At 38.8% G+C, this 26,950-nt stretch overlaps 1 protein-coding gene across 2 annotated transcripts in view; it reads left to right on the forward strand.

The window, feature by feature from the left end:
- med27 (mediator complex subunit 27) overlaps positions 1-23,632 on the forward strand; it is a 241,464-nt gene extending 217,832 nt beyond the window's left edge. For both annotated transcript variants that reach the window (XM_043720349.1, XM_043720350.1), the window contains 3 exons: positions 3,157-3,198; positions 12,441-12,518; positions 23,236-23,632. In XM_043720349.1, the coding sequence (XP_043576284.1) occupies positions 3,157-3,198; positions 12,441-12,518; positions 23,236-23,370 (255 nt within the window). In that variant the 3' untranslated portion in view covers positions 23,371-23,632. The remainder of the gene's footprint in view (positions 1-3,156; positions 3,199-12,440; positions 12,519-23,235) is intronic.
- Positions 23,633-26,950: the final 3,318 nt, after the last annotated feature.

Consider the following 26,950-nt stretch of genomic DNA (forward strand, 5'->3'; position numbering starts at 1 on the left):
TTCTTTTGTCCACTTTCTTCTAACTAATATTGATCCTTTCTTTCCCTTCATGTGCTCTTCAACTTCTAATTTAGCTTGCTCTTCTGCTTTTCCTAAAAACAGTGACAAGTTCTCCCTCTCCTCATCTTTCGGGACTTTGCCCTGTTGTTGTAATTCTTCCCAAATCTTATCATATTTCTGCATCATTGTTTTTTGTTTGTCCTTCGCAACCCCACTAACTAACTGAATTCTAGCTTTGGGCAACATTAAGTCGAAAGAAAATCCCCCGTATTCCTCACACTCTTTATCAAATCCTCCTTCCATTTTACGTATTTTGTTTTAATCCTCCCGTCCAGTAGTCAGTTGGTTTGGAAATAAATATAACCGAGCAACCAACCCAATCAGACAAATCTGGTGGGTAGTCAGTTTGGATGGAGTACACCCGAGCAACTGACCCTTTCAGCGAGATTTATCAGCAGTTTCGTTGTCACCATTGGGTTTCCACTACTGACTCTCTCTCACTGAAACACCACCGTCTCTGTCTTCAAAACGCTACTGGCTTTTCTACCACCCTCCGTACATTCCCCAATATAGGTTTTAAAACATACAACACATCAATCATAAACCAAAATTTGTGAGCGTTGCTTTTATGAGATCCTAACCTCCTCACATTTACGTACCTTGTTGCTTTTATGGGAACTCTAACCCCAAGGGACTTTAAACCCATAGGTACCTTGTTGCTTTTATGGTGACTCTAACCCCAAGGGACTTTAAACCTGTACGTACTATATCAATATTTTATCCACTTACTATTACTAGGACACTTGCAGTATAACGACAACAATCAATTTAGTATCTCCAATTGCAGAACTTCGATATAAACAGGCGTCTGCTCACCTGTTGTTGTTGTCATCAGACGTCAGTTGTCCGTTGTTTCTATTTTTCTCTCTTTCCGTCACTTCTCCGTCTTCTTCACGTAGGGGTCACCAATTTGTTGGACTTTGGCTCAATCTACCAACTTACTTTCTTCTATGTGTGAGCCAAGTCCTGCGTGTTCTTTTAAATGAAGCAATAGGAGAAGATATTCAGTCTCACACTCTTAATTTATTTTAAACAGTAAGTGGACAAAGTATACAGAGCTCTGGGTCTAAACCTTTTTGTCCCTGACAAACTACAAAGTGTGCCAGTTCAAAAAGTAAGACCCCGTTCTGTCCCAGGCCCAGTCGTTTTATATAATAAAAAACGTCATACAATCACTGAGGTGGAATATCTTCTGATTAGCTGTTGATCTGACTCTATTCTCCGCCTCCTCGCATTCCCGGATTTCCGACCCCATGTGACCTTGTTTTGCCCGCGAAATGGAGTATCACGTGACCCTGTTTTGCCCGCGAAATGGAGAACCACGTGACCCCCTGCACACCTCCGGCGTGTGAAACAGAGCATCACGTGACCCTGCTGCACGCCTCCGGCACGTGAAACGGAGCATCACGTGACCTTGTTCTGCGCGCGCACGCATAATGGAACACCCCCAAAGGCTTCCGAATGCCGAGTATATTTACACTCGCAGCCAGCCATATATTTATAAGTAAATCATATATTTACAGTGGGTTACTCTTTGGAGGGTCAGTGTGGACTTGTTGAGCCGAATGGCCTGTTTCCACATTGTAGGGATTCTGTGACTCTGATATTTCCCCACATTACCTAGCATTTAACAGGATATGTAAACTGTTCATATAAAGTCCTGCTTTAACATGTGAATCAGAATCCCAGCAGTCTGGAAACAGGCCCTTCGGCCAAACAAGTCCACACCGAGCGTCTGAAGAGTAACCCAACCAGGTCCATTCCCCTACCGTATATTTACTCCTGACTAATGCACCTAATCTACATATCACTGAACACGATGGGCAATTTAGCATGGCCAAATTCACCTAACCTGCACATCTTTGGACTGTGGGAGGAAACCGGAGCACCCAGAGGAACCCACACAGACACTGGGAGAACGTGCAAACTCCACATAGACAGTCGCCCGAGGCTGGAATCGAACACGGGTCCCTGGTACTGTGAGGCAGCAGTACTAATCACTGAGTCACCGTGCTGCCCCAAATATGTTATACTTTTTATTAGAAATTGATTCAGGTATTTCTTATTTTGGTACGAATTGTATTGCAAGATTTTTTTTTAAAGTGAATTTATGTACTCATCAGTGTTAGGAAAAAAAGACTCACCTCCAAATAATGAAGCAGATCAGAGGCTTAGATGATTATGCCTTGGAAACAATTTAATGTAATCTATGTTGCATCCGAGTTAATCCTTGTTTTATTCAAGTTTATTTGTATGTATGTGCACTGGTGATTAAGTTACTTTTCTTGGAATGGAAAAATGGGTGATGTAGATGATTGAGACCCTGGTCTTTCATCTCCAATTTTGGATTCAAAGTCAGTCCAGACTTTGTTCTGTCTACTAGCAGAAGCGGTCCCATATGAAATGAGATTAAGTGGTCTCAATCCAGTTCCTAATATACATAGTCCTGCAACCCAAAGCACTTTCAATTTGTTGCTTACTCTTAGTAAAAGTTGGGATTTTTTTTCTCATGCTATTATCTTCATTAAATAAAAAGGTTAGGGATTGAACATTGGCTCATTTATTACACATTTGACAGCATACAGCATTCCTAGTTTGCATACAATACACATAATCAGCATAGAAGCATGTTAAAATCTCAAAAGAGTACTTGCTGTCTCATCAATATTCCTTTTCACATATGCACACAAACCCTTTTCTGAGTGAAAAGGACAAATCGGTTTTGTTTTGAAGTTGGTGATGCTGGGTGTTTGATTCAGTTGGGAATTGTGTTGAATTTGACTGCTGCTACTACCTCTCCAATCTCCCAGTTGTGCCTCTTAAGTTCGATCTGTAGATTTTGGGTTTGGTTATAACCATGTTCCAGTATTAAGCAGGTAAACTTTTAAATTACTGTTCCATGCCTTTTATTGTTTCTCATAATCAGAACTGTTGCCTAGTTAATTTTGACAGAACTCTTCCAATTAATGTATTTCATTTTCTTTCATGCAGAACTAAATTGTTTAGCATTCAGAAATTCCCTTGAGTATACCTTGTTAATATTTAACAATCTGAAATCTTTAACAATTAATCTAATGGTTGCCTTTTTAATTGCAGCTGGACATTTGGTCTAAGTCCAATTACCAAGTCTTTCAGAAGGTGAGTGTCCCCTACCATTTTGTCCTGGTTTAAGTACGTGGGGTAGATTGTTAGAAAGTGTGCACTGTATTGCAGAGGTATGTGGTCAGTTTTTATCATTAAAAGGCACAAGTTGGCAGGGTACAACTTTACCACATGCACATGAATGTTAGTTTCTGCTGTGGTGGTGATGGGGCTGTTTTAATGGGATGGGATTAAAGCAACATCAACTATTCAGCTTTTCTTTGCCCTTTAGCTGCTATCATTTCTGGTCACACCAATGTTTTGGTGAACAATGCAGCAGTAGTAGTATTGATATTTGTCAATTTTCATGGCCCATATACAATGTGTTTTGGTGTTGGAGTCTAACAGCAGTCCTCGATGGAGCAGGTAAACAAGTGAGGTGCATCTTAGGAGAACATGAGCCAATTGTCTCAGCTGTATACCCGTGATTGGAACGGGATGACTGTGTTCCTCAATTTCAATCTTTTAAACTGCATGTGATTAGGTCATTACCAGCAACAGAGGATATTCGTTCAGGCAGAATTTGAAGCAATGGTGAGAATCCGCTTTAGCATCAATGAGTGAAACATTGCAGAGCTCCTGAATTTGTGAAGCAGTGTTTAGTTATTCACTGTAAGTCACATGTTTAAACCATAATGAATTACTCACTGCTGATACATGAGATTTGCAGGTCACTTTTATTCATTATTTTATAACTTTCAGTATGCAAATATGATTTTTTTGATGTCCAACTACAAAGCTTCAGCCGTTTTGAGGAAGAGAGAGATTTTTGTGCTTGTAAGATCCATATTCAAACCGGTTTATACAAGCGAACAAAATACTAATACTATGGAGGTTGTAAATTTTGTTTTGTTTTTAAAATAAAGGAACTGTTGCAAACTGTGACTGAAGAAAAACAGGAGTCTGTTTTTTTGATTGATAACCAGTTTTGCTAGAAGGACATCGACATGAAATGTGAACAGTCTATCTCTCTCTCTTCAGATACTGCCTGTCCTGCTAAGTTTTTTCCAGCATTAGAAATAAGCATTGTTGCTTAGTGTCAACAAAAAAAAATGTACATATTCCATTTTATACAAAAAATGTAATTGTTTTGCAAATGGTCTACAAAAGCACAGTTGGGGCCTCCGAACTAAAAAGAGGAAAATTCCTGATTTAATTAATTATATTCATGTCCTATTCAGGGAAGATGTTTTCCTGATTGAGCAAGACAAAAAGCTTTGACAACATGTCACTTTTCAATAGTTTTCAAATTCTTCACTGCCAAATGAACAAGTAATTAATAACATTTTAATTAATTTCATTAATACTAGTTTAATAAGTCATCTAAGAAACAGGAACTAGGCTCCTCTAAATTCATGTAGGCCAAAACCAGCCGTACAAAGTGGTTGAATATTGAGATTTTTCTTTTCCTGTCTCAAGTCTGCTGAGCTAGTAACAACTTAGTTTATTGTAATGTGGTAGGCAAATATGTGATTGAAAACATGTGCATTGTATATGTAAGATTGTGAGATTTTAAGTCAGTATTTGCAATATTGCTTGTTTTTGGCTGTTATTTTCTCAAATTAATTGAACTTACTTTCATAAGGAAGGTGCAGAAAAATGCATCCATCACCGAAATGAGCACACTAATAACTTGAAGCAAGTAATCTAGTAATAGAATGCACTTCTCACCATCTTCCAGATCTTGCTACATGAAAGTTTCATCCCTGTTACCATGTAATTACCTTACATCTGTGCACACAAATCTGATTTCTGCAATCGGTGATAAATGCTCAACACTTACCAATTGATACACACAATATTCCATGGTATTTAGCTCTTAATATTGTATTAATTGGAAATTTACTTCAGTGTAGCATACTTTAAAGGGATCTAGGAGCCGTGTGAACCAGGATAATAATTCAGAACTTCTTTAACTAATCAATTTGAGAAAAATCTTACTATTGCACACAGATTCTGAACCAGGAAATGGAAGTTGGAGCATTTTATTTAATGACAAATCATTAATGACAAATCATTTACGAAGTAAAGAAACATGGATTGAACACACTAAAATAAACCGAGCAAATTAACAACATTTTGATTTTTGCTGTATCTCCAACAATGGTTAAGATCCAAAAAACTGAGTCCATGTTTGTAAAGGTTCAGTTTCAGTGATTAGATTAGATTTTTAGATTACATTACAGTGTGGAAACAGGCCCTTCGGCCCAACAAGTCCACACCGACCCGCCGAAGCGCAACCCACCCATACACCTGCATTTGCCCCTTACCTAACACTATGGGCAATTTAGCATGGCCAATTCACCTGACCTGCACATCTTTGGATTGTGGGAGGAAACCGGAGCACCCGGAGGAAACCCACGCAGACACGGGGAGAACGTGCAAACTCCACACAGTCAGTTGCCTGAGGCGGGAATTGAACCCGGGTCTCTGGCGCTGCGAGGCAGCAGTGCTAACCACTGTGCCACCGTGCCGCCTGTACTTAGGCTGTACTTAGGACATGTTGCACTGTTTTAAAAAAAAAGTCCACTTACAGGTCATCAAGTGTATTTAAGACTGAGATAGGTTCTTGATTGCCGAGTGGATCAAAGGCTACGGGGAGAAAGTGGGAAAATGGAGTTGAAAAATTAATCAGCCATGATTGAATTGTGGAGCAGGCGAAGTGGACCGAATGGCCTAATTTCTGCTCCAATGTCTTATGGTCTTATAATCGTAATTAACCAAGTCTGCATGTGTTTCTTGAGCAGTTTTACTTAACCTTCACCCAACATATGTAAAATCTGTGTGTGCATGCATTTGTGAACGAGCAAGTCCCCTTCCTGCAGCAAGCCAGGATTCTGTGATTACCTTCTTTTGTTTTAAAGAGATTATTGAGGGCTGTAAACTAGAATTCCTTTCCTGAATACAACTGAAAGTAGATTATTTTTGGCATTATTGTTAAATAATTCTGTTCACCATCTGTCCCCAAGTTTGATATTTTGTTCCAGTAGTAGTTGCTCATCGAGGATCATTCCCATCCCTGTGGTTTTCAGTCACGTTTTTGATCTTTCAGAAGCAGCTTTGTTCTGTTCTAAGAACATGCGGTTCTCAGTTTGTCATATGTTCCTTTCTGTCCAGTTACTCCAGAGGTGCTTTTATCTGGTGTGCAGAGCCTCATTAATTGCAGTTTGTAGGCAAGCAACATATGCGCATGAATATGTCCAATTTTCTCATTTTAGACAAATGCCCTTTCATGAGTCTTACTAAGTATGCAAGAAGGGGTCAGAGGTGCATTTGCAAAGAATTTTCAAAATGAAAATATTGTGGAAATTGAAAGAGTAAAATCAAACATTCATCATGGCAAAGCCCATACTGGGATCAAAACTAACTTTTCAAACCATTAGCAGATATTTGTCACTGAGCGGTCTATTGGCCTAACAGCAGTTTGCTAGATGCAGCAGAAAATGGGCATTTTATGAATCATAGCTAGTCCAAGTGGTGTTCAGTCTGGAGGAAACACTGGGTGGAAAGGACACCGAATGTACCCCAGTTAAGGGACTTAAATGTCCAACACCAAGAGTGGATTGGCAGCACAACTATTGACTGAGCTGGCTGAATGCTAAATGCCACAAGTGCAAATACTGGGTCTGTGGCGAGCAATGAGGGAACCAGTAAGTGGGAAAAGTCTACTTGACCATCATCAACAGTGTACCTGTCATGGATGTGTTTATCCATGGCAATTTACGCAGTGGAGAAAAAGTTCCATCTTCGTATTGAGAATACCCTCCATGGTGTCTGGCAATACCATTATAATAATAAATAAGGAAGGCATTGGACAGATCCAGTAACTCAAAACTGGACAACTATTGGGCACTACCATCCACCAGTAGCAGCAGAATTGTATTTAAACATCATCTGTAATCCCATCGTCTGATATATCTGCACTGTATGAAATCAACTTTAGTTCAATGCAGAGTACAGGAGGGCATATCTAAAAATGAGGTCTAAATCTAGTGAAGCTACAACACTGGTTTATCTGCACGCCAAATTACAGAATCAGCATATAAATGACAAGGCTTAAGCAACCACACAACCAACAGACCAAATCTACGCTTAAGCTGGCCTACTGCATCTAATTGTGAAATGTGGTAGATAATTGAACCACTAACAGGAGGTGGGACTTCCACAAATATCCCCATGTTCAAGACCTCGGAGTGCAGGTTCATAGCTCCTTGAAAGTGGAGTCGCAGGTAGATAGGTTAGTGAAGAAAGCGTTTGATATGCTTACCTTTATTGGTCAGAGTATTGAGTACAGGAGTTGGGAGGTCTTATTGCGGCTGTACAGGACATTGGTTAGGCCACTTGTTGGAATATTGCAATTCTGGTCTCCTTCCTATCGGAAAGATGTTGTGAAACTTGAAAGGGTTCAGAAAAGATTTACAAGGATGTTGCTAGGGTTGGAGGGTTTGAGCTATGGGGAGACGCTGAACAGGCTGGGGCTGTTTTCCCTGGAGCATCAGAGGCTGAGGGGTGACCTTATAGAGGTTTACAAAATTATGAGGGGCATAGATAGGATAAATAGACAAGTCTTTTCCCTGGGGTCGGGGAGTCCAGAACTAGAGGGCATAGGTTTAGGGTGAGAGGGGAAAGATATAAAAGAGAACTAAAGGGCAATTATTTCACACAAAGGGTGGTACGTGTATGGAATGAGTACCAGAGGAAGTGGTGGAGGCTGGTACAATTGCAATATTTAAGAGGCATTTGGACGGGTATATGAATAGGAAGAGTTTGGAAGAATATGTGGTGGGTGCTGGCAAGTGGGACTAGATTGGGTTGGGATATCTGGTTGGCATGGGCAGGTTGGACCGAAGAGTCTGTTTCCAGGCTGTACATCTCTATGACTCTAAGTGTTATGGACCAGGCTAGATCCCCTCAAACACTTGTCGTAGCCCAGACTTAACTTTTCCTTATTTTAAAGGTAGATGTAGAGTTGGTATTCCTGGAGTGATGCAGCTGGTCAAACCATTTGGCTTCAAGCAAAACAGAATTTATTTACATACTATGGTTGTAACACGAACAAATGAAAACCAAATTTAGAGTAATGTAACTATTTGGAAACCCAACCAATTCAAAATCACAACTTAACAAAGGAGCAGTTCCAATATCCACAAGTCCCAAAAACACACTCCTTGGCAAATGGTAAATTCAAACACAGGTTCTTACAGGCAGAAGAGATTGCAAAAATAAGAGTCAAGCAAGAAACATCTGTTGAAGCACGGAACCCTTTTACACAGGAATGATGACTCTGCTATCAGCAGTTTCTAACTGCCTGCTAAAACAAACTAAACTAGAATAACCTGAACTGGCTACGCCCCTGCCATTATTTAAAGTAGCCACTTCCGGACATATCAGCCCCTTTTACCTTTACAACCCTTCTTGATAAAAAACCAAGGACAAAATAACCTTTTTGAAAGGGCAGCATTGTCACACCTTCTCCCTTTTAAAGAAAAACCATCAATATACAAAGATATTTTGAAACCTCTTAGTCTTACCCTGTTAGTACACTACAATACATATACATTAACTATAGCCATGCAGACATGCAATACTACATTTTGTTTAAGTTTGTTTACTCCTGCCACCGAATGCCTCCATTTCCCATCCAAGTCTCGACAATCAAGTTTTCTAATCCTGCCACCTGTAAAATTTCCAAATTGAATGGCTGCAATAATAAACTCCATCTAAACAGTCTGGAATTTTTGTTCTTAAATTTCTCCAAAACCAATGGGTTATGATCAGTATGTATGATAGTCTCAGGCACATTACTTGCAACATATATGTTGAAACGTTGCAACAGCAAGCTCAAAGTCTCCTTCTCAATTGTCAAATGTTTCTGTTGATAAATGTTCAATTTCCTGGAGAAATATCCGATAGGTTTTTCTGTCTTCCCATCGTCTTAAGAATACAGTGCAACACCCACATCACTCTCATCAATATGTCTTTGCATAATTAGGTGTGGCTTATTGTCGGGCAGTGGTTAACACAGCTTTCAGGCTGTCAAATGCCTTTTTGACAGTCTGCCATCCACTGAAGCTTCCTGCTTTTCTTTAGTATTGAAGACTTGTGCTCCATAATTAGCCATGCCTCTATCAAAGCAGTTCCATTGCACATACAATGCTGACATCTGTGCAACAGTATGAAAAATTGTCCAGGTATATCCTGTCCATAGAAGGCAGGACCAGTACAATTTCATTGATTTCTGCCTTGTATCAGTCTACTGTCAACCATCTCATCTCCTGACCATTATTCCTGATGAAGGGCTTTTGCCCGAAACGTCGATTCTCCTGCTCCTCAGATGCTGCCTGACCTACTGTGCTTTTCCAGCACCACACTCTCGACTCTAATCTCCAGTATCTGCAGTCCTCACTTTCGCCTCAGCTCTTGACCACCTTGATCCAAACATGGACAAAAGAGTTTGTCCAGATGCAGCATGTTCTAGACAACATCTGGGCTTGAGCTGATGAGTGGCAAGTAACATTTTTGCCACCAAGCACCAGAAAGGAATCATCTCCAAATGGGAGAATCAAACCATTTGCTGTTGATATTCAATGGGATTACTTTCACGGAATCTCCCATTATCAACATCCTGGCGATTACTATTGACCAGAAACTGAACTGAATTCAAATATTATGGCTATAAGAGCCGACCAGAGGCTATCAGTTCTGAAATGAATTGCTCACCTTCTGAATTAACAAAACCTATCCACAAAGCACAGGTCATGAGTGTGATACAATACTTATTTACATGCCTGGATAACTACCATTCCAGCAATCAACATCCTGGCGATTACTATTGACCAGAAACTGAACTGAATTCAAATATTATGGCTATAAGAGCCGACCAGAGGCTATCAGTTCTGAAATGAATTGCTCACCTGCTGAATTAACAAAACCTATCCACAAAGCACAGGTCATGAGTGTGATACAATACTTATTTACGTGCCTGGATAACTACCATTCCAGCAATACTGCTGCTTGACACTATCGAGGACAAAACATTTATTGGCATCACCATCTTCAACTTTCCTCACTTTAAACAAATTCCAGTGGCATCTGTGTGTATATGATCTGCAAAAAGCAGTGCAGTAACTCATGAAGACTCCTCCAACTTAACATTCCAAACATGTGACTGGGTCAAAGTCCTGGAATTCCTTTCCTAACTGCTCTGTAGATGTCCCTACACTCAAAACTGGAGTGCCTCAATGCAGTTCATTTCCCCCATCCATAATTGACATGAATAAGGTCAATACCGGCCCAACCAGTAACATCCATGAATAGGTATGGTTTAAAAATTCAGAGCATTTTTGCAAAGTTTCACACATGAATGTCATGGTGGCCGTTGACCCGTTTCGTTACCCAACTAGGTAACATCTTCAGTGGGCCTCATTTCCTACAGGAAATAACATCACCAACCCAAAGAAACCCAAACATATCAATAGAAAGCAGGTATTTTCAGCGTTGCTTCGCCTGAGGCTCACTGAAGATGTTACCTAGTAGGGTAACGAAATGTCTGGAAATGAACCTTGCAGCTCAGCGAACAAACCTACATCCAAAATCAGACCTCGATATTTGTTTCCAAATTCTTCCAAAATCTATTCACATAAATGATTGTGTAATTATTCACTGCAAAGCTGTTTCCCTTAGATGAGCCATCCTGTCATAACTGCCCCAACTTTTGAAGAACAAGTTTTGCCAACTGACCATTTTCGATATTATAACTAATAAATATGATGTCTATTACCCAAGTCCCAAAGGTTACATTTTTATCGATAATGGCTATTATTGTCCATGTCATTTAATTCTTTACACAGGTGTTTATATGGATTAAAAGTTATCCATTTCTTTCAGGATGACTCAAAGCCATTCTGTTTAAATTGGAAAGTTTACTGTTTCAAGTTATGAAGAAATTCAACTGCTAAACTTCAACATCCCAAGATACTAAAGCATGGATCCCTCTAGATGTCCAACAGTTCAATCACTATAGTGATTTATAAAGTGATTGCAGCTCCAGATGAGAAGATTCCCTTGTGTCCATTTCTTGTTTTCTAATATTCTGTGCAATATGGACATATGGTTATTTATATTCAGTTGACCAGTTATGCTTATTGAAATGCTGGGGCACAGTTATAACTCTGCAACATTTATATAGCAGATTATTGTTAAGTGTCCTGTGTTTTTCACTGCATTCAACATTGAATTATACAGTGCAATTGACAGATTCCACTTTTTAATTTCAACATCATTATTACTGTATTATACTTATGTGAACAGTTTATAATGAAGCTGTATCTTTTCAAAATTATTTTCTGATTTGATAATCTGTATTTACTATTCAAATAGTTTCATTGTAATACTACAGTTTTTTCATAAAATGTCTCACTTTCTATTCTGAAGCTTTGTTGGAAACTTTTGGTACCTCATCAGTAAGGTAAACAATTGAGTGTTGGATGTACAATGGATGATAACAATTAGCCCTTTTTTTTGACCATTATGTTGTAAAGGATAACACCATAAAGGTAATTTGTCCCAAGTTTGTCAATTTCCTTATATAGCAAACTGAAGCCAATTCCAGTGATGTACACTTGGCCAGTCAAGGTTTACAGCAGATATCCACAAATATAGCTTTCCAATGAGGGTTAGTCTGTAGTGACCAAGAGCAGATGCCCTATCTAAGCCTATTTAAAGTATCCAAGTGCTCACTTGCGAACAATTGAGATCTGCTCATTCTATAATTAACCTCCTTACCACTGAGCACTCAAGGAGTAATGCTGTTTGCATAGCTAAAGGAAAATAAATGAAAGATTGAATGTCAAAATATAACAAATAATTTCTAAAACTCTGGTTGTAAAGCAAATATTATTAAAAAGTTAGTATCGTGATTTATTTTGTTTCGCAAGACCGTTTTTTATGAATGTAATTTTAATTCAAAATACATTTTTCAAATGTACATATTCCCAAATAAAATGAATGAAGAAACTGTCATTCCAGTGACAAAATGAAACTTTTTTCCAGGAAATAAAATTATTAAAAGGTTAAAATTATTCAGCATTTGATTAACTTTTGACAAGATTCCCAGTTCAGAATTTTGTGGAGAGCATGCATTTAACTCAAGTTGTTTTATATCCTCAACTGTGTAGACACTTGTGCATGGTCCTGAATAGCCATACACTTGTCTTTTATTGCATTTCTTTCCCTTTCAGGTGACTGACCATGCTACTACAGCATTGCTGCATTACCAGCTGCCTCAAATGCCAGATGTGGTTGTCAGGTCTTTCATGGTGAGTGCACAATCAGAAATGGACTGCAAATCTCTGAATCTCCATGTATATTTTAAAGTGTAAAATGAAGTGTAAAATTTAGGTGAAAACAGCAAATCATAGAGTTATACAGCTCAGAAGCAGAGCCTTCGGTCCAACTCAACCATGCCAACCAGATATCCTAAATTAATCTAGTCCCATTTGCCAGCATTTGGCTCATATTCCTCTAAGCCCCCCCTTATTCACACAAGCATCCAGATTCTTTTTAAATGTTGTCATTGTAACAGCCTCTATGACCTCCTGTGGCAGCTCATTCCACAAACGCAGCACCCTCTGTATGAATAAGTTGCCCCTTGGGTTTCTTTCAAATTTTTCCCTTCTCACCTTAAACCTACGCCTTCTAGTTTTGGACTCCCTTACACTATGCAAAAGACCTTAGCTGTTCACCCTATCCATGCCCTTCGTGATGTTATAAACCTCTTTAAGGTCACCCCTCAGCCTCTGACACTCCACGGAAAATAGCCCCAGCCTATTCAGCCTCTCCCTATAGCTCAACCCCTCCATCCCTAGAAAGTTTCACAACATCTTTGCTATAGCAGGTAGAACAGAATTGAATACAGTATTCCAAAAGTGGCCTAACCATTGTTCTGTACAGTCGCAGCATGACATCTCAACTCTTATACTCAATACATTGACCAATAAAGGCAAGTGTACCAAGCACCTCCTTCATTACCCTGTCTACCTGTGACTATACCTTCAAAGAACTATGCACCTTGCACCCCAAGGTCTCTTTGTTAGTGGAGGTGATGGCCTGGTGTTATTATTGCTGGACTGTTAATCTAGAGATCCAGATAATGTTTTGCGGACCCTGGATTGAATCTCGCCAAGGCAAATGGTGGCATTTGAATTCAGTAACTATCTGGAGTTAAGAGTCTAATGATGACCATGAATCCATTGTCAATTGTCGGGAAAAATCCACCTGATTCACTAATGACCTTTAGGGAATGAAACCTCCATCCTTACCTGATGCTGCCTGGATTACTGTGTTCTTCCAGCCTCCTGCTTGTCTACTATCCTTACCTGGTCTGGGCTACATGTGACTGAAGACCCACAACAATGCAGTTGACTCTTAACTGCCCTCTGGACAATTAAGGATGGACAATAAAAGCTGCCTAGCCAGCAATGCCCTCATCCCGTGAATGAATAAAGAAAATAAAACCTCCCAGGATCCTCCCATTAAGTGTCTAAGTCCTGCCTTGATTTGCCTTTACAAAGTGCAGCACTTCATGTTTATCCATCTGCCACTCGTCGGTCATCGGCCCAGCTGATCGATGTCCCATTGTATTCTGAGATAACCTTCTTCACTGTCCAATACACCCCCAATTTTGGTGTCATCTACAAATTTAGTTACCATTTCTTCTGTATTCACATCCAAATCATTAATATAAATGACAAAGTAGTAGATGTAGCACCGATCCTTGTGGCACACAGCTGGTCACAGGCCTTCAGTCCTCCATGTTTTGTAATTTTCACATTTTGGATAGTGGAAGCAGATTTAAAAATGTTGGACGAATGAATATATCTTTCAAATATTTGAACACAGGTACAATGGACTGATTGATATCCTACAGTGCAAAACACTTTGATTCCAAGAATCTATCAATCCTTCTAATTAGCCCCAGAGGACAACACCTTCCTGCAACTGGTTTTCTAAAACCCCTTTCCACTTTCTCCCCGGTACAAACAAAATCTGAAGAATTGGACCATCCCTCAGAATGCAATTAGACAAAGTCTACGCAGCAGTAAAACTTCTTTGCGCACCACAGCATTATCCAACAACTGCTGTCCAATTTCAGAATTATATCTGATATTTGACACTTTTGAGAGTTTTGCAAACACAGGCTATTTGGGTTCAGTTAATACCTTGTTTGTTAAAAGCCATTAAAGGGACTTTGATGTGGTCCACCAGTCGCTGGGATGCGACTTGCCTGTACTGAAATTCATAAAGCTCATTATTCATTTATGCAATAAGCAGAAAATCATTTTGGTTCAACAGCAGCATCCCATTAATGGCAAACAGCCCTTGTATTGCACCTGTCATTCACACTTTGAAGATATGTTTTCATTCCAGGATAATTTGATCATTAGATGCAATTCTGCAACTGGCCAACATTTGCTGGATAATTTTGTTAAAACATTTATTCTCACTCTTGGATTTATGTAGGTATCCTACACAATCTATTAATAATATTTTTTCAAAAACTGAGAGAAGAATTAAAACGTCCAGGTTTAATTTATGCTTGGCATTTTCTTATTGTCATACATACGGCTGGTAAAATTGCACATCTTTACATAATCCTAGTCAAGAAAATTGCTTTCATGTTTTTGTCTGTGTTTTCTTAATCCCCCAAGTGACTTGGCATTGTGAGACTGTGAGCCATTCAGAAATTAATTCTGGTACTCTGTTGGAACTATCAATGAATGGATGACTACCCACTTTCGTTGGCTATATTTAAAATGGTCTCCTTTTCCATTTACCTTGCACAGGCATTGGTCCCAAATCAATATGAGTTGGCTATTTGATACAATTCAGGATTGCCTAATTGCATTTCTATTAAACAAAGAGGACTAAATGTGTTAGCCTCTTCTGCATCTTTTTTAACTCGTCTTGGATGTAGGTTTACTCACTGAGCTGCAAGGTTCGTTTTCACGAACACTACATTAGACAAACAGGCAGAAAATTAACCACCAGGATACATGAACGTCAACTGGCACAAAAAGACATGACCCACTCTCACTATTGTCCTTACACACAGATGAGGAAGGACACCACTTCGACTGGGACAACACATCCATCCTAGGATAAGCTAAACAGAGACAGGCATGAGAATTCCTAGAAGTATGACATTCCAACCAGAACACACTCAACAAGCACATTGGCTTGGATCCCATTTACCACCTCCTGAGAAAAAGAACAGGAAATGACATCAACAACCCAAGGAAACCCAAAAATATATATAGAAGGTGGGCTACACCACCAGTGCTTCATCCAGAGGCTCACTGATGATGTTACCTAGTATGATGACGAAACGTCTCAAAACGAACCTTCCAGCTCAGTGAGCAAACCTACATCCAGAACCTCAACCTGAGCTACAATTCTTCTCAAAATTTGCTTTTTAACTTGTGTTCACAAATTATGTCAGATATTAAAATGCTGAATCGTCTCCCTTTTTGTATTGTTGTCGTCTTGATTAATTCAATAGACACAAGATCGAGTCACACCACACTCAGGAAACAACCCAAGGTACTCCCTCTGTAGCAACTCAGTTTCTGTTACTTCTGCTGGTTGTTCTGCCATGATCTGAGAGATAAATATTCTGGAATCAGTCAGATCATTGCTCAAGATAAAATGAACTCTTTATATAAGATAAATGATTTACAACAGAAACCATATCAACGTTCAAGATTAGATAAGTGCAGATGGATGAAGGAATATGGTTGACAGGGTATAACAGTACAGCAGGTAAATGAGATTATGTGTATTTGTCTGTTGTGTTTAAAGTTTCCTGAGAGAATAGTCATGGTGAAATCAGCACCCATCCAGTATCATTCGCATATTTGCCAAAGATGTAACTATGCAATGGGTTATTAAAAGAATTAAAATTGGAACAAACCTACCAGCAGGATTTAAAATGAGCGCCAGAGCATTTGACCTTTCAGTGAGCAGATGTATTGCCGCTGTGAGACTTATCCACTACTGTCCTGACACAAGCATTTAGCAAATACTCTCAAAAAGCATTCAACACCCAAAAGTATTGAAAGGTACTTAGGAGGTGGAGTAGGCCATTTAAGCCTATTCCATGATTCAGTGATAATGCAACAGATCTGCTTTGTTTTAATTCATTCATGGGACTTGGGTGTCACTGGATGGCTGGCATTTATTGCCCACCTCTAGCTGCCCTTCAGAACATGGTGGTGAGCTGCCTTCTTGAACTGCTGCAGTCTGTGTTGTAGGTTGACACACAATGCCCTTAGGGAGGGAATTTTGACTCAGCAACAATGAAGGAACGGTGATAGATTTCCAAGTCAGGTGGTGAGTGACTTGAATAGGAACTTGCAAGTGGTGGTGTTCCCAAAACTTTGCTGCCCTTGTTCTGGTCATGGATTTGGAAGCTGCTGTCTAAGGATCTTCGGTGAATTTCTGCAGTGTTTCTTGTAGATAATACACAGTGCTGCGATTGAGCATAGGTAGTGGAGGGAGTGGATGTTATATTAATCAAGCAGACTGCTTTGTCCTGAATGGTATTAAGCTCCTTGTGTTGTTGGGAACTACACCTATCCAGGCAAGTGGGGAGTACACCATCACACTCCTGATTTGTGCCTTGTAGGCTTTAAGGAATCAGGCAGTGAGTTACCCACTGCAGCATTCCTAATTTCTGACCTGCTCTTGTAGCCAATGTTTATGTGGCAAGTACGGTTGAGCTTCTGGTTAATCACAATGTCCAGGATGTCTTAGTGCAAGATTCATGGAAGGTAAACCATTGGATGTCATGGGCAGTGGTTGAATTGTTTCTTCTTGCTGACTGTCATTGTCTGGCATTTGTGTGGTGTGAATATTACTTGCCATTTGTCAGCCCAACCTGGATATTATCCAGATCTTACTGAATTTGAACATGGACTGCATCAGTATCTGAGGAATTGGGAATAGTGCTGAGCATTGTGCAATCATCACACATCACCAGTTCTGACCTTTTCACGGAGGGAAATTCATTGATGAAGCAGCTGAAAATGCATGGCCCTAGCATTGAAATGTTTTTGCATGTAATGGATCCAATTGTAGACTGATTTATGTCTCCTGCAATAAAATACCTGACGCCAGCTGATAGCTTGTAAGTTTATGTTCCATGTGAGTTCAAGTTTTGTTTATTAACTCTCATGTAAATTACAGGACAGTTAGAGTAAAGTGACATGGAAAGAGAGAAATCATTACCACCAGATTTGCCTTGTTAATAGTCAGACTGATGTGTGTATCTCTGGCTGATCATTATGTACCAATTTTCATCCTGAAACAACAATAAAACCATCTTGCCCTTCCAGTACAAAGGAATCCATGTAATGAGCATGTCTAAGATCTAAATAAAGAATATAACAATGGTTGTATGAGGATTCTGTACAAAATTAAACAGGTTTTTTATTAACTAATAAAATGTATTACATTTATGCTGTTTTTGAAAACTATCAATGTCTACAATCTTCACCACAGCTGTTTTTGACCGTTGACATTCCAATTGAATAGTTCACAAGAGGGAAGAAACCTGTCTCAAGTATGATCACTGGCATTTGTGCAGATGCATTTTTGAGCCAGTAGCAAAAATGTTTATCTAATTTACTGACTTATTCTTGACTGTGAAATGTTAGTAGTTAATGATTTGACTCAGGAGAAAAATGAATAAATAATATCATTCCAAAAGTCAAATGTTCAGAGTCAAAATAATTTTGAGGAACTGAATGTTTCAGTCATAACTGAGAATTTCTAAATTGATCAGGGACGGTTTTATATTTTAAATGTATTGAATTAGCACGTAATTTCCAATTTGAGTCAAATCCATGTTACTTCATTTCAAATGAGAAAACTGCAGGGATATTATTCTGTATACCGTACACTGATCGTGTCAGGAGCATCATTTTTGATTTGAATCCAACTGAGCAAAGCAACTGCTTACAACTCTCAAATTATCTAAAGGTTTTCTTGCTGAACTATATGCCTAATTGAACACACTGTGCCAGGTCACACATCTGTGTCTCACCAATAAGCAAAATTAAAATTTGTCTTCTCTTTGGACCATCCTGCCTTCCAGCCCACCATCGCTTGCCTCCTCTGAACAGAAGTAGTGCGAAGTCTATATGCTGCTTTGCCAAACTGCTTGGAGAATGCGTATTCACATGCAGAGGAAGTGATCTTATTTACAGACATGCAAAAATAATTTTCAGTACATTACCCATGACTTATTAAATCTGAAACTTCAAGTCTGTTTAGTAGTGAACTTCCTTTAAAAGAAAAAGACAAGAATTGGAATTGTGGAATGACTGCCTGATTTTGTTAATATTGTGTGTGTAGGGGAGAGGGGGAAAACCGACAAACTACTTTCCTATTTTCTACTTGCATGAAACTATTACATTTGAGTGACTAAGGGTTAATACTGGGTTTAATTTTGATGTATCTTAAAAGGTAATTTGCTTCATGCTGTTTTCATTTCAGTGGTATCATATTTAATAATAATGTGATCTGCAAAATTAAAATGCAGTAATTCAGATTGCTCATTCACCAATAGGATCCCTAAGGGCTTTACTGAAACTTAATGTTTTGCTAACATCTTGTTTCAGAAGGATATGTAAGTTATTAATGTTTTTTTTCATATTGTAACTGACATGGCTAGAGTCCCACAGATACAACAACTAATTAAAGATAGCTTTATAAGCAATAAACAGTCTAGAGATTTGAATTTGCATAGGATTTGTATATTTTAGGTGTGATAACTTTGTAAGTGTGTCCTCACTAAAATGAAACACCAAGCCATATTTTCTACTTCTCATCAATATTGGCATTAGTCAGTGGCCAGTAAAGTATTGTACAAAACTCAGATTTAGAAATTCTGCACCTTAATGACATATTTGAATCCCTGAGGACTCAATCCACCAATACTCGCAATATGCTATCAATATGGGATTGTGGCTTTCTCACCATTTGCTTAACTGGTCAGGGGAAATGCAGCGTTTGATAGTATGGCTGTAATGTGAGCATTCAGGTGCAATGGACAGTCTTTAAACTTCAACCCCATGGCATCAATGTGGACTTCAACAGTTTCCTCATTACCCCTTTCCCCACCTCACCCCAATTCCAAACTTCCAGCTCAGCACTATCCCCATGACTTGTCTTACCTGCCTATCTTCTTTTCCACCTATCCACTCCACCGCCCTCCCCCTGACCTATCACTTTCATCCCCTCCCCCACTCATCTATTGTACTCTATGCTACTTTCTCCCCACCCCCACCCTCCTCTCATTTATCTCTCCACCCTTCAGGCACTCTGCCTGCATTCCTGATGAAGGGCTTTTGCACGAAACGTCGATTTTACTGCTCCTCGGATGATGCCTGAACTGCTGTGCTTTTCCAGCACCACTCTAATCTAGTCTTTAAAGGATGACTATGTGGTATGCAGCAACTAAACTTTCCTTCAAGGTGCAAAAATCCAAAAAGTTCAGTTCACTGTGGCTGACAATGGAAGCTAAGGATTGTATGTGATTAAAAGAAAAGGCTTTTAAAGTTACGAGAAGTAGAAATAAATCAGAAGATTGGGAATTTTTTTTAGAATGAAGCAATGGAAAACAATGAAACTGATAAGGAGAAGAAGCATAGAATTTGAATGCACTCAAGTAAAAAAAACTGGACTGTAAAAGCTTCTACAGATACAAAAAAACTATTGCTAAGACAAATATAGGTGCAATGAAAACAGTCAGGAGAATTTATACAAGGGAAAGAGAATAGAACATAGAACAGTACAGCACAGATCAGGCCCTTCAGCTCACGATGTTGTGCTGACCACTGATCCTCATGTATGCACCCTCAAATATCTGTGACCATATGCTTGTCCAGGAGTCTCTTAAATGTCCCCAATGACCCTGCCTCCACAACTGCTGCTGGCAACGCATTCCATGCTCTCTCAACTCTGTGTAAAGAACGCGCCTCTGACATCCCCTCTATACTTTCCTCCAACCAGCTTAAAACTATGACCCCTCGTGTTAGTCATTTCTGCCCTGGGAAATAGTCTCTGGCTATCGACTCTATCTATGCCTTGCATTATCTTGTATACCTCAATTAGGTCCCCTCTTCTCCTCCTTTTCTCTAATTAAAAAAGTCCGAGCTCCGTCAACCTCTCCTCATAAGATAAGTCCTCCAGTCCAGGCAGCATCCTGGTAAACCTCCTCTGAACCCTCTCCAAAGCATCCACATCTTTCTTATAATAGGGCGACTAGAACTGGACGCAGTATTCCAAGTGCGGTCTAACCAAAGTTTTATAGAGCTGCAACAAGATCTCATGACTCTTAAACTCAATATCCCTGTTAATGAAAGCCAATACACCATATGCTTTCTTAACAACCCTGTCCGCTTGGGTGGCCACTTTAAGGGATCTATGTACCTGCACACCAAGATCCCTCTGCTCCTCCACACTGCCAAGAATCCTATCCTTAATCCTGTACTCAGCTTTCAAATTCGACCTTCTAAAATGCATCACTTCGCATTTATCCAGGTTGAACTCCATCTGCCACCTCTCAGCCCATCTCTGCATCCTGTCAAATGTCCCGCTGCAGCCTACAACAGCCCTCTATACTGTCAATGACACCTCCAACCTTTGTGTCATCTGCAAACTTGCTGACCCAATGGCCAGTGAAGCTTACTAATTAATTTGTGTCTCTTACTGAGGAAAATGCTAGAAATCCAAATGACGAGAGAAAGTGAGGAGCTGAAGAAAATTAGTATCAGTAAGGAGATTATATTGGAGAAATTACCAGGCTGAAAATTAAGTTCCTGGGTACTGATGATTTACGTCCCAAAGTGTTGAAGTAGATGCCTATAGAGATATTCAATGCATTGATAATCATTTTCCATAGATTCTAGAACGATTCCTGCAGATTGGAAGCTAGCAAATGTCACTCTTTTTTTTCTTTAAGAAAACAACAGAGTGAGAAGATCTAGGAACTACAGAACCTATCAGTCCTGCATCGATAGTAGGGAAAATACTAGAACCTGTCATAAAGAATGTGATAAATGGGCACATGGGTAAAAGTGATCTGTGTGGGCATAGTCAACATGAATTTACAAATTGGAAATCTTGGTTTGACGATCTTGGTATATTTTTTGAGGTTGTTACTGTCAAACTTGATAAAGAAGAGTCAATAGGTGTAGCATACTTGGATTTTTGCAAGGCTTTTGATAAAGTTGGTTCACAAAGTTAAAGCATGTGGTACAGGAGATAATGTATTGATGTGGATTAAGCATTGGTTAACAGAGTAGGAATAAATGGGTCATTGGGAGACTGTGACTGTTGGGGTACTGCATGGATCAGTACTTGGGCCACAGTTGTTAATATATATCAGTGATTTGGATGCTCAGAATTAAATGGTGGAGCACGCTAAAAGGCCTATTTTTATTCCAATTTTCCTATTCATCATCTTGGAACCAGGCATATTTTTCCTGTATTTTAGTGGAGAAACTGTGTATCCTAATATTTCATTAATGGTCTTCCTGTGTAAGTTAATAAACATACAAATTAAATAGGATATGTATATGTCATTAAGACTTTAGCAAAAGAAGTTACAGTTGCTTTGAAATCATTCCTTTAAGGGCAAAGGCTTCTCATTTTCCTATTTTGTGGGCAGTTATAAGAAGGCTGTATTCTACCTTGGGCTAGAAGTTCATTTCCCCCCTCAGATGTTTCATGTTGCCTTTTCTAATGCATGGTAGGATGTGTGCCAGGCAGTAGTAAAGTCCCAGTGTTTCAAATGACATGTTCCAGTCCAGTCCTGGAACCTTTTATGACTGCATTGTCCAGTTATCCATTTAAATCAATCCAGTAACTGATTTCTTGTCATTAAATAATCTGTTTTTTTTTAATAGATTGGTATCTTGACAATGGTTCAAGGAACAAGTAGTCTTTGCTAATGTGTGAGCCGTGTCAGTGAGCATCGGCAGATTTGTTTGGACTGGAAAGTGAATTGGACTGATTTTAATCCTGTCTTCATTCAAAATCTAATAAGGGTTTCTGGGTGATGATCAGCCCACTTTCTTTCTGTAAAAAACCAAGAGTCTGGCACACAAAATTCAACCTCCAGTTGAAATTGCCTTCCTCATGTAGAAAGCTGAGAAACTCCCTGGGCTTCTGGATGGAGCAATGACAATTTAAATTTTCAGTCCACATGGAACTGTGTTTTCCAGCATATCATAATGCATTGCTAATGAAATGTTTTCCAATGTGGCCCAATTTTTAAGGCTTGAAAGTTGTAATTTCCCCCCTCCCCACCCCCATGAAAGTGAGTAGGCTGGTGAAGAGACCTGAGACAGCGAGAAATATCAGAGGTGAGTGTGAGAGCACACAGTTGTCTCTTACAGCAAGAACACAGCTGTTATGACTTGGTCAGTGCTCTATGTGGCCATTGCTGCCTTGCAACTTCTTGACCCCAAAATTTCAGCTCTCAAACCCCCTTGGGTGCCAACCTCGACTTTGAACAACGCTGTCATTTTGTTACTTTCTTCATGTGTTGAGTTCAGTGTACTGAATGTTTTTTTTCCCCTAGCCTTTTGAACAGCTAATGCAAGCTTATTAAGATGCAATGATGTGGATTTTTCAGCTTTATCTTTCATTTCCAAATATAACTAATGAAGTGCTTGGAATATTATAGTTATGTCATTTCAAATAACTTGTTTTTTCTGTTTCATAAGATTTTTTAAAAATGCTTTCTTTATTATTTCATTATTCCTGGTTGTGTTTAAACTTGACAAAGATATAAAATTAGATGGAGCATAACAGTGTACAAGATGTTTGACTAATTTTAAATTACCTTTTGGTTGAACTGGAGTCTTTCTTTTGAAGGAAATGGTAAAACAAAATTGATCCATTTAAGATTAGAAAAAGAAAATGTTGCAAGAGATATTAATCTTGTGTGTCTCTTTGCCTCTCCAGACATGGTTGAGAAGTTACATTAAATTATTCCAAGCAACATGTCAGCGCTGTGGAAAGTTTCTTCAGGATGGACTGCCTCCCACATGGAGAGATTTCCGAACACTTGAGGCCTTTCATGATACCTGTAGACAGTAATGCTCAACTCACTGTCTAGAAACTGAGAGTCATGTCTGGATAGAGTGATGTATACAACGAAGTGCACAGGACTTTGGGTAAATGTACCTAGTTAAGGATTTTAATGATTTCCTGCAGAGGTGAAGTTCTTTCAAATCTTTTGTTTTTGAGCAAAATTATTTTTAACCAACTATCTCTGAGATAAAAAAAATAGTAGTGCCTTCAGTAGGATAAGTCTGTCGCTGACGTATTTTTTAAAAGAAAAAATAAATTGGAAACCATTGTTTTGTGTGTGTGTTATAATTTTATTTTTAGAATACATTTTCTGTTTGTTGTTCTCCAAAACTATTATTTGTGTGTTTGGAACAAGGCATCTTATTAGTATCATCCATGCAGGTTCTGATCAAATTTATCATTCATTTAGCTGTCCCATTCAAGCATCCAGTTATTGTTTGCTTTATAGAACCATATTCCTGAGGATTGTCTTTGCTTTTTTTATCACAATATTTGGCTTGTTCCTTGTTCTATTCTTCACCTCACTATAACATTTCAGTGTTTTCATCCCACTGACTGAACTAGTCAATAAAATGAGCAAAGGCATTTGTCAGTTCTGATTCTTACAGTGATAAAATGTTGTTTTACCAGCCATAAGATCCAAATTCCAATCTCTCAACTTTAACTAGCATTTGTACTCAAACTTGCCCATCATCAGAGCATGATTACCTGAGGGAGAGGAGGAGGGTCAGATTCAGTGGCAAAATATTCACAAGTAGAGCTCTATTTTTGGCAACTAGCGACATGAATGTTACAGAATTTTCATTCTCCCAAATCAATCCACAGACACCTTATCTGGCAAGGAAAAAGGATACCATTGGTGCATTACAGTGCTTCGAGAATTCTGGACTGGCCTAGATTTTCTCAAATGGGCGAGTTGAAAATCTCTGTTCATTTTTTGGAAGATAACAAGCAAAGACCAGGCTAAATTCTGGGGCTGTGATATAAAATAAGTGACTTGATCCTACAGGAGATTCTTCAAAGCTTGAAAATAGAGTTATCCTCTAGGAAAAAATATAATCAAAAATAAGCTGACACACTAATCCTCCAGTTCAGCTATTTCCTTAAATCATAAAGTCAGAGTTAAATTTAGCCAATGCGTTCCATTTTAGTTTTTAATCCACAAACTGTTGCTTCCTCTAATGGACCATTGTGACCACTTGAGTGTTCTTGAATTTTATCACTTGAAAATGACGAGGGATGGCAGTGCGTAACGCTTCAGCACTATCCTGAAGTGAGATGTTATTTTAATGGTTGCGGTCCTTCTGACAGGCAGACTTGTCACATTCCTTTTCCTGTTATTTCACTTCTTATTGAATGTGAGCTTGGTTTTAACACTCCTGCACATCATTATGGATAGCTTTGTCACTTTTGCATGCCTACATTTTGTTTTCTTTTAAATAGTGGAATGACGCCAATGGAGTTATCTAGTTTAACAGTTGAGCTCTTGATTGATTGACTTGGGTAAGTTTTGTGTGTTTGCTGCCTGGCTGGTGGATAATCCTTGCAAGTTGCAAAATAATCCATGTCACAAAGGGATAAATGGTCTAATCTAATTTCTTGTCCAGTCTATTACAACAGTTACTGACTAGTTGCAAAAAAGAACTTCTAATTACTGAAATCACATTTGACCTGATCTGAGTTGAAGGACGTTTTGTGCTGGTTCAGTGTGGATTTTTTTTTAAATGTTGAAGTCAGATTCACCATTAAAATTAATTTCTTCAGTGATATGTTGTTATGACATGGAGACAGACAGCCAAATCAAATCAGCCTTTCTACCTCTGTATTCACAACACATTAAAATTAAAACCTTCAAAGAACCTGAAAATTGACCCCAATGGTTCCTAACCAGACATCCCAGACTCTGTGAATAATCAGTTCTGGTCACTGGGTTTGTAGCTTAAACAATAAATGTAGCAATTTATTAACAATACATTATCTTTAGCAGAGCAAAACTAAGCAACAAAATAACCCCCTTGTGCACGATGCCAATAGCCTGTCATTTCAGCCCCTTTCACATAAAAAACAGAGAGGCAAGCACAGTTAAGGATGAATAAAAGAAAATAACAAAATTAGCCAGACTAATTTACTTGGTTGTCATAGTGCATTGTTCCACAGATATAAATGTTTTTTTTCTGTTGATTTAATGATATTGCCAATCAATGCCACCTTTTCCAGTTCACTCTGAAGTCAGCAATACTATAACATAATTTCTATTCTATGGACTTCCAATAGCTGATAATTAGAGGTTAGGAGGGGAGCGTTCAAATCTTTGTCCTGTAGCATGAAAGGCCAAGCTCCATTTCTCAGAAAACACAGTCAAAACCCTGTCTAAACTCCTGCCTCTCCCTTTTAGTCTGCCCATCTTGCCACGAGGTCCCAGTCACAATTTAACATCTGCCATCTGCTTGAGCAAAATGTCACCCCCTAGACTTGCTGGAACCAGTTCCCAGCTACTGACCTTGTTAATAGCCAGACATCTGCTATCTGCTTAAATGTACTGCCCTCCCTGGTTTTGAAGAGTCTCTAGAATCTTTCAATTAAGAACCAATCTGGCATTAACTTCCAGACATGGTCTCACAAACAGGCAGCAGCTTATTGGTTCTCCACTTTTGTTAATACAAACTGCTGCCCACAGTCCAAAAGTCATTTTCAGCTCTCAGTTCTCGATTTACAGTTCCAAACCAAAATTGATTTTAAAAAAAAACTGAAAATAATGAAAAATCAGCAAGTGTTCTAGCAATGTGAATAGTGTGAATTATCAGCTGATAATGAACTGCCAAACATGTCTGCAATCAGTCAATAGGGCTCTCTCTATTACAAAGCAAACTTCAAAGCACAAATCATTTTTCCTTGGAAATCCATGAATCTCCCAACATAGCTAGCTGTCTCTGAAATGCTCAAGTTTTTGATTAACTGTCCTACTCACGAGTCAGTACAGGATATTAACCTTTATGTGGAGAAATGTTTCCTGAATTTAGGTTTAAATGTGCCTTTTTATCATTTGTGTTCTGAGCAACATTTGTCATTTAATCAACCGGGAAAATTAAAATTTGTATTTTACACGGCAACTTTTGTATCTATAATATAATATAATATGTCTTTAAAGGTAGAAGTGCCCAAATTTTCAAATAATTTTAAGCTTAATTATACCTATGGCTTACAATCCTTCTGCATTGTGAAACAGCAACTGTACCTAATACAAGTATTTTCACTTTGATCAAGAACTGGAGGGGAATGGTGTTGAAATCAAATAATTTTATCTTCTGCACAATGGAGGAATGTGCACATAACCAGAAAATTGCAGGTTTGCAACCGGAGATCATGTTATTCTATCTCCTGCTGTCTGGCACCTCTAGGTTGGAACTTTAGTATTTCACTGCATGTGCAAGTAGGATAAAATTCAATGTCCACTTGTGGGAAAGTCAACAATAGCTGGAAAAGAATACAAAGATGGAAATATTAATAAGTGCTGTTAATCTTTCATGGAAATGTCTAATTCAAACCCTTCAAGTAATCTTTGTCCTTGTACAAAACAAAAATTCAA

The sequence above is a fragment of the Chiloscyllium plagiosum genome, chromosome 30, assembly GCF_004010195.1.
Source record: "Chiloscyllium plagiosum isolate BGI_BamShark_2017 chromosome 30, ASM401019v2, whole genome shotgun sequence".
NCBI lineage: Eukaryota > Metazoa > Chordata > Chondrichthyes > Orectolobiformes > Hemiscylliidae > Chiloscyllium > Chiloscyllium plagiosum.